This window comes from Taudactylus pleione, unplaced genomic scaffold (assembly GCF_031769625.1).
Source record: "Taudactylus pleione unplaced genomic scaffold, aTauple2 ptg000579l, whole genome shotgun sequence".
Taxonomy (NCBI): Eukaryota; Metazoa; Chordata; class Amphibia; order Anura; family Myobatrachidae; genus Taudactylus; species Taudactylus pleione.
The window spans coordinates 4,767,988-4,780,643 of NW_028284981.1; the positions used below are offsets into that span (position 1 = coordinate 4,767,988).

At 43.9% G+C, this 12,656-nt stretch overlaps 2 protein-coding genes across 2 annotated transcripts in view; one reads left to right on the top strand and one right to left on the bottom strand.

Annotated features, from left to right (window-relative positions):
- Positions 1 to 5,840, top strand: part of LOC148481470 (putative G protein-coupled receptor 173) — a 33,888-nt gene extending 28,048 nt beyond the window's left edge. The window contains exon 2 of the mRNA XM_088453504.1: positions 4,299 to 5,840. Coding sequence (XP_088309630.1) covers positions 4,495 to 5,613 — 1,119 coding nt within the window. The 5' untranslated portion in view covers positions 4,299 to 4,494 and the 3' untranslated portion in view covers positions 5,614 to 5,840. The remainder of the gene's footprint in view (positions 1 to 4,298) is intronic.
- The window catches only part of FOXP3 (forkhead box P3), a 168,293-nt gene that overhangs the window by 149,256 nt on the left and 6,381 nt on the right, over positions 1 to 12,656 (bottom strand). The window lies entirely within an intron of this gene.

A 12,656-nucleotide genomic window follows, 5' to 3' on the forward strand; every position in this document is an offset into this window, starting at 1 on the left:
CCTCAGAGGGGGAGCCCGCCGCCACCGCTAGCGGCCCCCGGTCTGTCCCCTAGGACCGGGGGCAAAGGACTGCATGTGCAGGCAAAACCCGCGAGCCGCCGCTAATCGGCGACTCGCGGCTTACCTTGTCCCCGGCGACTCCGGCAGCAGACCAGGGAGGGACCCAGAGTCCGGCTAGTACGGACTCTGGCCTCCCGCCGCGATCCCCAGTGCAGTACTGGCGTCGCGGCGCCAGCGGGGAAGGAGAGCGGCAGCGTGGGCGTCTGCATAGACAGCCCGTCGCTGCCACACTAGAGCCTCTGTTTTAAAATAAAAATCTAACAGGCTCTTTTTTTTTTTTTTTTTTTTAAATAGAAAGCTTTTGGGGGCTGCTCCTGCAGCCCCCCTGCGCAGGTGACCCTACTCCGGCCGGGCACCAACTCAAACTGAGGTGCTGTGGCCGGGGGCGGGGTATAGAGGAGGACGGACCCAAGTGCATCCTGGGAGCAGCTAAAGCTTTAACTGCGTGGTGCCCATGGATCCAGATCCAGCTATACCCCAAGGTCAACCCTGTGGACCCCCTATGGACCATGAAGTAGAAATTCTAGTTAAGGGGTTTCAGAAAGAATTTAAAGATTTGAATGATTGAGGAGAGTCTGATCAGACATGGTAAGGAATTCCATAGGCGGTCTGGGAGAAGTCTTGTCGGCGGAAGGTGAATATTTCCAGATGAGATCTGATATGTATGACATGGCCTTGTTGTTGAGGGTTTATATTTGAGGGTACTTTTAATTTGGCCTGTGCAGCAGCATTTAGGATGAATTGCAGTGGAGATAAATGGTTGAGGGAATTCCAGATAGGAGGAGGTTGCTGTGGCCAAGACTGAGAGAACATGTAAGGTTGGGTGCACACTTTGCGTCCGGCCAATACGAGGCCCAATGGTTCCGATGAATGGTACATCGGACGGTCAGTACTCTCTGCACAATCCGGTGAACGACCGTCCAATATGTCGTTCACCGGCACCATTGACCTTAACGGCGTCGGCATCTGGGTCACTCACTCAGCTGTGCATGCAGACCGATGGAACAACCCCAATTAACGACCCGTGGAAGCATGCATAGTGGGAACACACTAGACGATGTGCCCAATATTTCGGCCCAATCCGCGAGATCAGACGACATATTGTAACCAGCTTTAGAGTCTTGGGTGAAATCCTGGTTAAGAAAGAGACATATTATAGCAATATTTTGTTGGTGGAGGTGACACGACTGCAAGAGCGGTTGGATGTTAGGTGTAGGAGAGGCTGGATTAAAAAATGACATAATATGGCAACGTGGTAGATTTATCTCAAGGAAAATTGAGTCTCACGTCTAATACAACAGGTTAGGATGAAGGAAGTAGACCGAATTTATTTTTGCAAAATGCTTATATATTTGTGCTGCAGAAAATGAGCAGGTGGTTTGTAACTTGGGGCCTGATTCATTAAGGATCGCAACTGCGATTAAACACGCAAACGGCCGATTGCTGCGATCTGCCTATGTATCGCAGTGCGCGAAGACTCCACTGCGATCAGGATGACAATACCGTTTGGGGGTGGTGACGGGGGGGTTGGCAAAACGCAGACGTGCCAGTGCATTTGGACACCGTTACAGGGGAGTGCATAAATTAGCCATTGCAAGGCCATACGCAGTTTGGGCTTTCACTGCGTGCGATGAGGTTAGCAATTCCTGAGTAAGGTCATACCTTGTGCAAGTGTTCGTGAGGCTGCGATGGTACTCAGTGTTACCGACGGTTTCGCAGTCTTGCTAAGTATTACGGATGTGTATGGAGGTAAAGTGGGTGTTCTTATGTTAGGCTGCATATGGCATTGCGATTGCAATCATTAGCATATCTTTGCAGAGAGACTGCGTGCGTAATCACTATTGCGATCGCAATAGTGATCCTTACTGAATCAGGCCCTTGGTACATGGAATACATTTTTCCACATAAATATCAGTGTATGTCTTATATGGTATAATAAAGAAATACAAATGTGTGTGTTTGTGTTAGAGACTAGACTAGTGCTAGCCATCTCAGTTGCCACCTCATGCAGAGTGAGTAGTCACACCTCAATTCATGTTTCTCAGAGATAACAACATTTCAGAACCATGAGTTCTCTTTCTATACTTAGTATGCAAAACCCTATTGTGTGTTTATTTCCTCGCACATTCTGAGATGACAGTTAATGCTGTAATATGTTGTGCACACAATTTCCTGAGGAATAAATAGTGTTGCAAGGAACAAATGAAAAGTTACTGAGTGCTCGCTGTCAGTTGTGCCAAACAGGAGGATAAGATAATGGTAAAATAGTCGGAATCGGTATGAAATACCGCCGGCCGCATGGTTCGATACCTGGCAGTGCCTGGCCAACATCAGCAGAGTTCCCGGCAGCGATAGCCCGACAGCGCTGGAAATCCCGATCGTGGATAGGTAAGTACTAACTAACCTAACCCCCTAACCCTCCCTTAGGGGTGCCTAACCCTAACCTCCCTCCCAAGTGCCTAACCCTAACCTCCCCAAGTGCTTAACCATAATCCCCCCTCTAAGTGCCTAACCCTAACCCCCCCCTTCCCCGCTGCCTAAACCTAAGTCCCCCAGGGAGATGGCTAACCCTAAGTCCCCCCCGGGGGTGCCTAACCCTAACCCTCCCTCCCCCTAGCCTAACCCTAACCCTCCCAGGGGGGTGCCTAACCCTAAGTCCCCCCGGGTGCCCTAAACCTAACCCTCCCCCACCGCAGCTGTCCGCTCGCGGCACCTGGCATCCCTTCGATCAGGATGCCGGGCGCCGGTCTCCCGGCATCGGGGAAATGTCAGGTGTCTACATCTAGACGCCCGGCATTTCATCCCTCGCCGGGATATGACAGTCGGGAAGCCGGCTGCCGGTATTAAGGCAGCCGGCTTCCCGACTGTATACCAAATAGTCTACATATTGCAAGCCTTGCATGCTGATTATATATTCTCATCATCAGTCTGAATTTCTGCATCAAAAGAGGCCCACAAAGACATTCATATTCTGTGTTTATAATCATGTTATTTGATAGCAGAGTTTAGTAAAAAGGCAGGTAATAATAAAGAACTATATTAATGCAGGTATTTTTGTATAAACTAACAACAAAATAAGACTACTATTTTAAGGAATAAAGGGCCTAATTCGGCAGCGTACGCAATAGCAGTTACAGACGCAGATCGAGTGGTTTGCCATCGCGAATGCGTATAAGCCACACTGTGCAGTGATTGCATTGCGATTATGGACGCACAGAAGACTTCATCACAAAGTGAGTGACAGGCTGTCAGCATTTGGCGGTGGTGACGGTGGGGGTGAGTTGCCGGAAGAACGCAGGCGTGTGTTTGTCCGCTTGAACGCCGTTTCGTGGACGTGCATAACATTAGCCACTGCTATTGCCTACGCAGCATGAGAGCTCTCTGCATGCCAGGAGCCTTGCAGTGTCTGCAACTGGTCAAACTTGTCGTAAATTCTACTGGACTGACCGATGTGCCTCGATGATACCGATGTGTAAGCAGGAGTGCGACATTGGACGTATACGAGAAAGCAGCAGGCGAGTGTCTTTAGCCTGGCTGTGCTTCGGCAGGTATTAGGATATTTTCGCTGCTGTGTTCCGTGCAAAATCGCAGCTGCGATCGCATTAGCGTTCTGCTGCTGAATCAGGCCCAAAGAGAGAACAGACCACTCTTACTAGAAAACAGTTATCCAAAAGGTTTCGTAAACGAGAGAGGAAGAAAAGTCATTATTGTTGTCTATCAGTTTTGTCATATGCACAGACTTAATGGTAAGAATTTCTTACAGGTACTATGAGGAACTCTGCTAAACTATTTAAAGAGGAGGAGAATAGCTGGTGCAGTGTAGTATAAATATATTTTCGTATATTGTATAAAAGATGAAAAAACGCTTAAACAGAAAGCTTTCTATAATGACCATTATGGCTTCTAGATCCCATACCTGTGTATTTAAATATGATTAAAGTTTGATATCTATCCTTCTTAATAAGCCAGGAGTTACAGCGATCAGAAAAAAAGTCTTTCGATTATCTAGAGCTTTAAATTGGTAGATTGTAATCCTCACGTTTAGCCTGAAAACTGCAAATATTTACATTTTAAAATACAAAAGTTATTGTGAAACCTTTATTTGACTAATGTGTTACTTTTTTTTTAACAAATGCTGTGATGACAAAATAATAACCTTTATTTTTCCTCTCTCGCCCCCCCTTTCCCCAATTTTGTTCCTCCATCATTCCGTCATTAAATAACCATATGCTGTACAGTCATACCCATATTTTGGTCTTGCCACAAAACCTTTATCTCTTTTTTTTCATCTTCTCCCACTACCCTTTGTTTTCCCTGCTGCCACTTGAATACCCACCAAACCTGGCCCCCCTAAATATCACCGTAATTGGAAATGGAGCAGCACAGAAGGAGAAGGGGGCACTGACCAAAGGCTAGTTGGAGCCGGCCTCCAACATGGCTAATGGCAGTGATTCAGAGGAGCTGTCTGGCTCTCTTACCCAGTCAACAGCCATCTCCACCCATCTCAAGCTGGTGCTACTGGGTTTCATTATATGTGCCAGTTTGGCAGGCAACCTACTGGTTTCCCTGCTAGTGCTAAAAGACCGCTCCTTGCACAAGGCTCCTTACTACTTCTTGTTGGATCTCTGTCTTGCCGATGCGGTTAGATCATCTGCCTGTTTTCCATTCGTCCTGCTTTCCATCCGCAATGGCTCGGCCTGGGCCTACAGCCTATTAAGCTGCAAGGTTGTGGCCTTCATGGCAGTCCTATTTTGCTTTCATGCCTCATTCATGCTCTTCTGTATCAGTGTTACTCGCTACATGGCCATTGCCCATCACCGATTCTATTCCAAAAGAATGACCCTCTGGACGTGCATTGCAGTTATATGCATGGTCTGGACACTCTCGGTTGCCATGGCCTTTCCACCAGTGTTTGACGTGGGTACTTACAAATTTATACGTGAAGAGGACCAGTGCATATTTGAGCATCGATACTTTAAAGCCAATGATACCCTTGGATTTATGCTCATGCTGGCGGTGCTCATTGTTGCAACTCATATTGTCTATGCCAAACTACTCCTCTTTGAGTACCGCCATCGCAAAATGAAGCCGGTGCAGATGGTGCCGGCCATCAGCCAAAACTGGACATTCCATGGGCCAGGAGCTACAGGGCAGGCTGCTGCCAACTGGATTGCTGGATTTGGAAGGGGGCCTATGCCACCGACTTTGCTGGGTATACGTCAAAACACCCACACTGCCAACAGGCGTCTCTTGGGGATGGATGAGTTTAAAAGTGAAAAGAGATTGGGACGGATGTTTTATGGGATTACCCTCAGCTTCTTGGTGCTGTGGTCACCCTATATTGTGGCCTGTTATTGGAGGGTGTTTGTGAAAACCTGCAGTATCCCTCATCGTTATTTGTCCACTGCAGTGTGGATGACTTTTACTCAGGCTGGGGTAAACCCCATCATGTGTTTCCTACTCAATAAAGACCTGAAGAGCTGCCTTCAGCTCCACATCCCATGCTGGAGGACGAAAGCCTTGCTACCCAGGGAGCCTTACTGCGTAATGTAACAAGGAAACCATTGCACTCCCAATCTCACACTAACCTCAGTGATTGGGAGTAGTGGATTTACATGACCAAGTTGGCACAATCGAGGAGTCGATATGTTGGACCAACTTAACAATGAAAAAAAAAAAAAACACACAAAACAACAAGCTGAAAGACTAAAGCCTTTTTAAAAAAACAAATGAAAACAAAACAAATAATGTTTCCTTTTTCTAGAGATGTAATTGGCTAAAGAAAGACTTGGTGGGTGGGGAGGGGAGGGGAGTGTGAGAATTTCTGGGATGTCTCTTTTTTATTCCAGCTAGTGCATAAAGGGAGATTGGTGATGGCCGGGTGGGGGTGGGAGTGGCGATGGAGGCAATGCAAAGTGCGTCTGGTGGGAGGGGAGGCTGATGGGAATTTATGTATTTGTTTATGGGCATATTTATTGAAATGGTTATAATGCCACTACTTGTATTAATGTCTTTTGATTGATACAAATGTGAGGGAATTTGCTTTCTAGTTTTTTTTTCTACTGCTTTAGAAAATTCATGTCATATTCACATTGGATGTAAAACGGCTAAATCCAACGAGACAATGATGAAATCCTAAAGGTACCCCACACACAACGTCTCTTTGAATTTGACTTATTTGTTCACAAAACAATCTGTTAGCCTTTGAATAATTTATACACGGACACAGAAAATTCTGGCTCAACTTGGTAACACTGTACATGATTAGAAAAGCAGTTGTCTAATTATGATTGATCAACCTGCCCACACACACAGCGAGGCAATTGTTATTAAACACTGACCAATCAAAATGATTAAACTTTGATGACAAATATTTCTGATAGAACTTTTCCATAAAGAACCTTCCAGTAAGGTATCCCATGTGCTACATTGTAACGATAGCCCTCATCAAATATAATTGCATGGTAATAATAAAAATGGCTGTGTGCGTGTAGGTACCTTAAGGCCAATCACTAATTCAGCCATTATTTTAGACTTTGTAAAAGAAATATTGGTCAAGCACTACAATAACATAAGCAAATTTTAAAGGCTCTTTAACATCAATGTTTATTTCTCTTTAGTTATATTTAGCAAATATCAATTTATGAACATCCTGTCCGCTTTACAGCATTCATATGTGGCTAGGCAGATTTAATCTTGACACTATGGGGCAGATTCACGTTTAAAGGCAAATTCCAATGGCGACTGCACCCGTCTATGGGCGATTAAGTGGTCTATGTACTATGCCTTGGGGAGAGATAAAGTGGATGGAGATAAAGTACCAACCAGTCAGTGCCTAAATGTCACTTTAAGGGCTGTGTTTGAAAAATGAGAGTTAGGAGCTGATTGGTTGGTACTTTATCTCCGCCCACTTTCTCTCTCTCCAAGGTTTAGTACATAGCGGTCTATTCACTAAGCCTTGGAGAGAGATAAAGTGGAGAAAGATAAGTACCAACCAATCAGCGCTTTACTGTCACTTTACAGGCTGAGTTTCAAAAATTTGAGTTTCAGAGCTAATTGGCTGGTACTTTATCTCTCTCCACAGCTTAGTGAATAGACCCTTTATTTTCAGACAGAAAAAGGCAAAAAACCCGGCTTTTACCCGGCATTTGCATGCTGGGTTGTTTTGCGTGTCCCTCCCTGTACCCCCCTTCGGACAGAAGAGCAAATTACCGGATCATACACTTCTACCTGGTAATTTGCTGATTAACATAGGTATTTCCTTTGTCTGAAAGGGTCAACTCGGGTCTAAATTCCCGGGTCTCTGACCCTGGTAAATTCCTGGGTCGAAGTTCTGGGAATTTCGACCTGAGCTGACCCTTTCAGACAAAAAAAGACCCCTGTGTTGATCAGCAAATTACCGGGTAGAAATCTATGATCCGGTAATTTGGTTTTCTGTCTGAAAGAAGTATTATACACGCGTACCGATTTTAAAGTGCAATTTGATCGATAATGATATAGTTATCATTTAAATCGCTCTTTAAAAATTACCCTACCAACTTACCATCGACCAGCGATGCGCGGCCACGTATGGACGATAGCGATATATCTACATAGATCATCCAACACACCACCAACTTGCCAGCAACTATAGCAACCTATAGTAACTTGTTGTAGTTGCTGGCAAGTTGGTGGTGTGTTAGATGATCTATGATCTATCCATCCAACACACCAGGGAGGATGGAGTACGATCTGCCAGCGATATTGAATCTCTGGCAGATCGCTATGTGTGTATGCACCATAAGAGTCATACCCAACTCCATTTCTCATCTCCACCTGCAGCTCCAGGGGCGTAACTGGGCGGTAACGGGACATCTGCAGTCTAGGGTATGTAAAAAAATGGCGAGCTACGCTTTAGTTCTGCACCTTCGAAGATACGCCTGTTTTCAGATGTGTCTTTGGCACGAAGATTAAGGCTGGTGCAAGTGTGCACTGATAATGGCTATGAAGCCAAGTGTAAGGATAGATGTGTTGCAATCACTTATAGTTGTACAAACTTCATACTGAAGAATATACGCATTTTTACCCGACTTGCATTCAAATCTGCACCAGCCCCCAATGTTTTCATACATACTTTAGGTTACTTTGACCTAAATTGGGGAGGGAGTTTTGAAGAGATACTGCAAAAAGAAGTTTCCTATCTATACACACACACAAAACAACAACTACTGTCCTAGTAACGGCTGATACAGAATGCTACAGAAGTACTCAACATGAAAAAAAATTTTTAATGTATGAACCGTCATTTCATATAAGGATAAGTTTCAAACTTTCATTGTGTTGTTGTTTTTGTTACACAACATGACTGGTACTAGTTCATTGAAGACAGAAGTTGTGTACTGTGCACACAGTTCAGTCACTCTCAGCTTCGGAGATTAAAAGGGTTACAGTATGTTTATTTCGGATGACTGATGGTGGATAGGTGAAATTTGGGGTATGGAGGACTAAGGGCTAGATTGAGTACTCGACGGTTTAAACCCCAAAACTTAAAACGTCAATAACCTTAAATGCAAAACCAGGCATGCATTGCACTTATATTATTGCGGTTTTGTATCTCGAAGTTAAAAGCTGTCCCACTGGCCATATAGGACAACTCCCCATTACCACCCCCTGCTGATAACCTGTAAAGAAGGGAAGCTTTTGTGTCCCCAAGGTAACTCCCCTATAAGTACATGATTTCCTGTCCTGCAAAATAAAAATTAAATTTTGCATGTGGGCTCAATGAGAGACATTGAGTGTACCAAGCCTGCATTAGGTGATCGTGTCAGGGCACCAGCCAACCCCGCACATCAGAAAGTTTTTCACATCCACCGCCTATAGCTAAATGTGCTTCCTGTAAGAATAAACGCATTACATCACAGAGCATCCATCTGAGCTGCAGGGATGCATTTTTGGAAATGACCCTAAAACCTAATTCCACCAACTCACTTGCTCCCACTTATTTGAATTCTGGGGGTCCCTCCCGTGGGGATCCTTTCCCCTGTGTCAGATGCATAAATTGGTTTAGACATGTAACACTTAATTTGTCTAAACTAATGCAATAAAGAACACAGATCGTGGCTTGAGGGCAATGGACCTTATGCTGTTGGGAACCGGACAGAAGCATGGACTCCAGCAGTACACAGCAGATATCCTGGCCGATGACTCACAATAAATAAGGTAAGAGGTAGTAAGTATGGGGGCAGGGTAACTATAAAAAAACAAAAAACAGTTAATCAAAAAAACAACCATCTGGTCTGTATAGAGAAATTATTAAAGCCACCCCTCCCCATTATCTTTCCCACTCACTCTTAATTTCCCTATAATATAACTGCCTCAATGGAAAAGGTTAAAAAGAGCGAAAAACTTCAAGAAGGGATTCTGATCTGCCTACATAATACAATTAAGTCCCAGTTATCATTATCCAAATAATAACCTGTAGTAAAGGTAGCATGGGCCGAATCCACAGGCAAAATGGATCAGATAAGAATCACAGAGACCAATCTTATTAAATTAAATTTGATATGAGAAAGATACTTACAATGCTTAAAATATATATAAAATCAATTAATACGAACACGTACAAATATAGCCTTATGCAAATAATTTTCTGGAAACTTCAATGAACAGTTTCACAATCTGTTTGCTGGAAGACACGTGAAGATGGAACAATTCCTAATGTCAAATTGGCTTCCAGGAATTGTAAAGTTCTGCATGTGGATATGGTATTTAACCCCATCTGTTTGTCAAGTTGTCCCCCCACCCACTTTTTCTTGGCTTTATGTGTCAATGCAAATTAGCCAATACCAAGCTTGTCAAAACAACATTCTTTGGTGGTGGTGGTGGTGAAAAGGAGGGGGTGACACTCTCCAGGCAATCCTCATATTTTTACCATTATCTGTCTGTTGGATCATTTGCTGGCAGTCCTTATGGGCTATACATAAATATGCCACCCTACCCCTCACATGGCATCTTAGAAAAATGATTAACTCTGTAGATGGATATTACACCTCAAGGGTCAATTGCAGGTCACCATGCTGGTAATTAAAATAAATACACTTAATAAAGGGTTACATGTTGTCTAATAATTAGTGATCCATTACATAATCACAACACAAACACGTTTTTTTTAAGCTTACACAGGCCCTACCCATCACAAGAATAGCTGCAGAGTACTAATGCTAGATACTCTCATAGTTCTGGTGGAGTTACTCCTATCCCAGTTCCAGCACCTCTCCCCCTATTGATAAGGACAGGGAAATCATCCTGTTTTATTCCACAACAACCAATTACATATTCAATATATTTGATAAATCAAAATGTTTCTCTGACTATCTGAGAAGCAGAATCTACAAACATCAGACTGGGCCTCGGAGAGGTTGGCTCCAACTACCAATCTTTAAAGAGAGGTGTATAGATCAAGTGATAGACCACACAAACAGGTGTATGTATCTAATCCACACATTAGGGCTAATTAAACAGAGCCCCCCCCCCTCTCCCCTGACCCTGTGCTAAAGTGACCCTGACCCATCACTTGTATAGATAAGGTCTTATCAGATATTCTGTGTAACCTCTTTATTGATGCTGATCATCTAGAGACTCTTTTGTGCTAAGGCACAGTGACATTGAACACCTAACCTGTCACTGAACTGAGCCACTAACTGGAAGGTTTCATAATCAGACTTTCCCAGCAGGTGTACTAAATAGGAACAGCATGGAAGCAAGAATGGTTTGCAGAGCAATATCACACATTGTAATAACAGGAAGAAACAACCCAGTCCACACATGACTACTGCTGTAAAAAGGACACAAAAAGCGAAACACACACCTGATTCTTTAACAGGGAGGGGACTAGGACAAAAACAGGCACAATTAAAAATGTTAATCGCAAACTCCAGTTTTATGAAATGTTAATATAATAATATCTAACTATTGGCACCCCATTCTGCTGCATCATCCATCCGTCACTGGGTGCATTAGACCTGCTTGCCGAGAATTCAAACTATTGCCTGCTCACACTGACAGTCTGAGATACCAAATTCTGATGCATAATCCAACCACCACTGGATGTATTATCCATGCTAGGTGAGAATTCAAACTATTTCATATTCACACCGACAGTCTGATACACCCCATTCTGCTGCATCACCCATCCGACACTGGAAGTTCTGCTTCCTTGACACCAGACATTACACAGTGGTGAGTGAATACGCTTGTGTACCGCTCCACTATCTCAGCCATGTTGGTATTCTGGGACAAACAGCTAGAAATGTAAAAATCAATTAAGCCGCTGATTTTGGTACACATAACTTGAAAACTACTGGAGTTAGGTGGAAGGTTTGCATTCAGAAATGTTACTTATACCTCTTTTCCACCAAAAACCCGGGTCCGACCTGGGTTTACAGACATGGTTCTAACCCAGGTCAGACACCGTTTACACAGCACCATCGATCTGGGTTATTCTCAGGTCAGCCCCGTTCACACTGAACCTGGGTCTGCCCTGCTAAACTTGTGAGGTCATAAAAGTGGGAGGTGACTACTCCACAACCACCAATCAGCTTGTTTTAGGCATGACCCAGGTCGGATAACCCGGGTTGCGCCGTTAACACTGCACCATTACCCAGGTCCATCCTGGGTCCGACCCTGGTAGCTACCTGGGTTGGATTGCAGGGTCACTTGACCCGGGTTATTTTTCAGGGACTCTTTTACACTGAGCTGTGACCCAGGTAGACCCAGCAATAACCCAGGTTTTTGCTCTGGTGTAAAAGGGGTATTAGATTAGGGGAATGTTATATTACAGTTTCAGGAACGGTATAGTTAGGCTTTAAATTCTTTGTCGTGTTTTCCCCTGCCACCGTATTGGATGTTTTCGGTTGAAATTTTGTTCAGATACAGTTTATTTTCTCTACGGTGGGGCTCACACATTTTGTTGACCCAGCGGCTTGGCGACCGTCCCACTGAAGGAGCGATGTGGTAAGCAAACACACTTATCAATCGGTCACTCGATATCTCTGGCCAGACATCACAACTAGGTGGGCATTTACATTTGCCTGCCCAGTTGCGATGTAATCGTCGGTGGTTCCAAGGCCAACATAACGGGTCTGTCGGTAAGTTGCCCATACACAATGGCAGATACCACGCACAATCTGCAAGGTATATCACAAAAGCCGCACTGTACGGCCGACACAATATATCTGTGAACAACGTTGTTCACCTATATATCGTGCATACACACGAAACGATGCACTGAATGATATATTGTTCGTCGCCTATACAAGCAATATATTGTACAGTGTGTAACTAGCATTAGAGCTATCACAGCTTTTCGGCGACATTGAGAAGTACTCTGCAAATATGAAGCACAAAATGTTGATGCTAAATTGCATATACAGGGATATGGTTTTGATTTGATCTCTTCCATGATAACATCTATAGTAAACCTATTTTTAGTTTTTACATTTTGTAATAGTACCCCTTTATAGTACCCTCATACTTATATAGTAATTAGACGTTAAGAAATACTTGCACAGTATACAAACACTATGTTTCTACAGTCACACTTCACACAAGGTAATTAT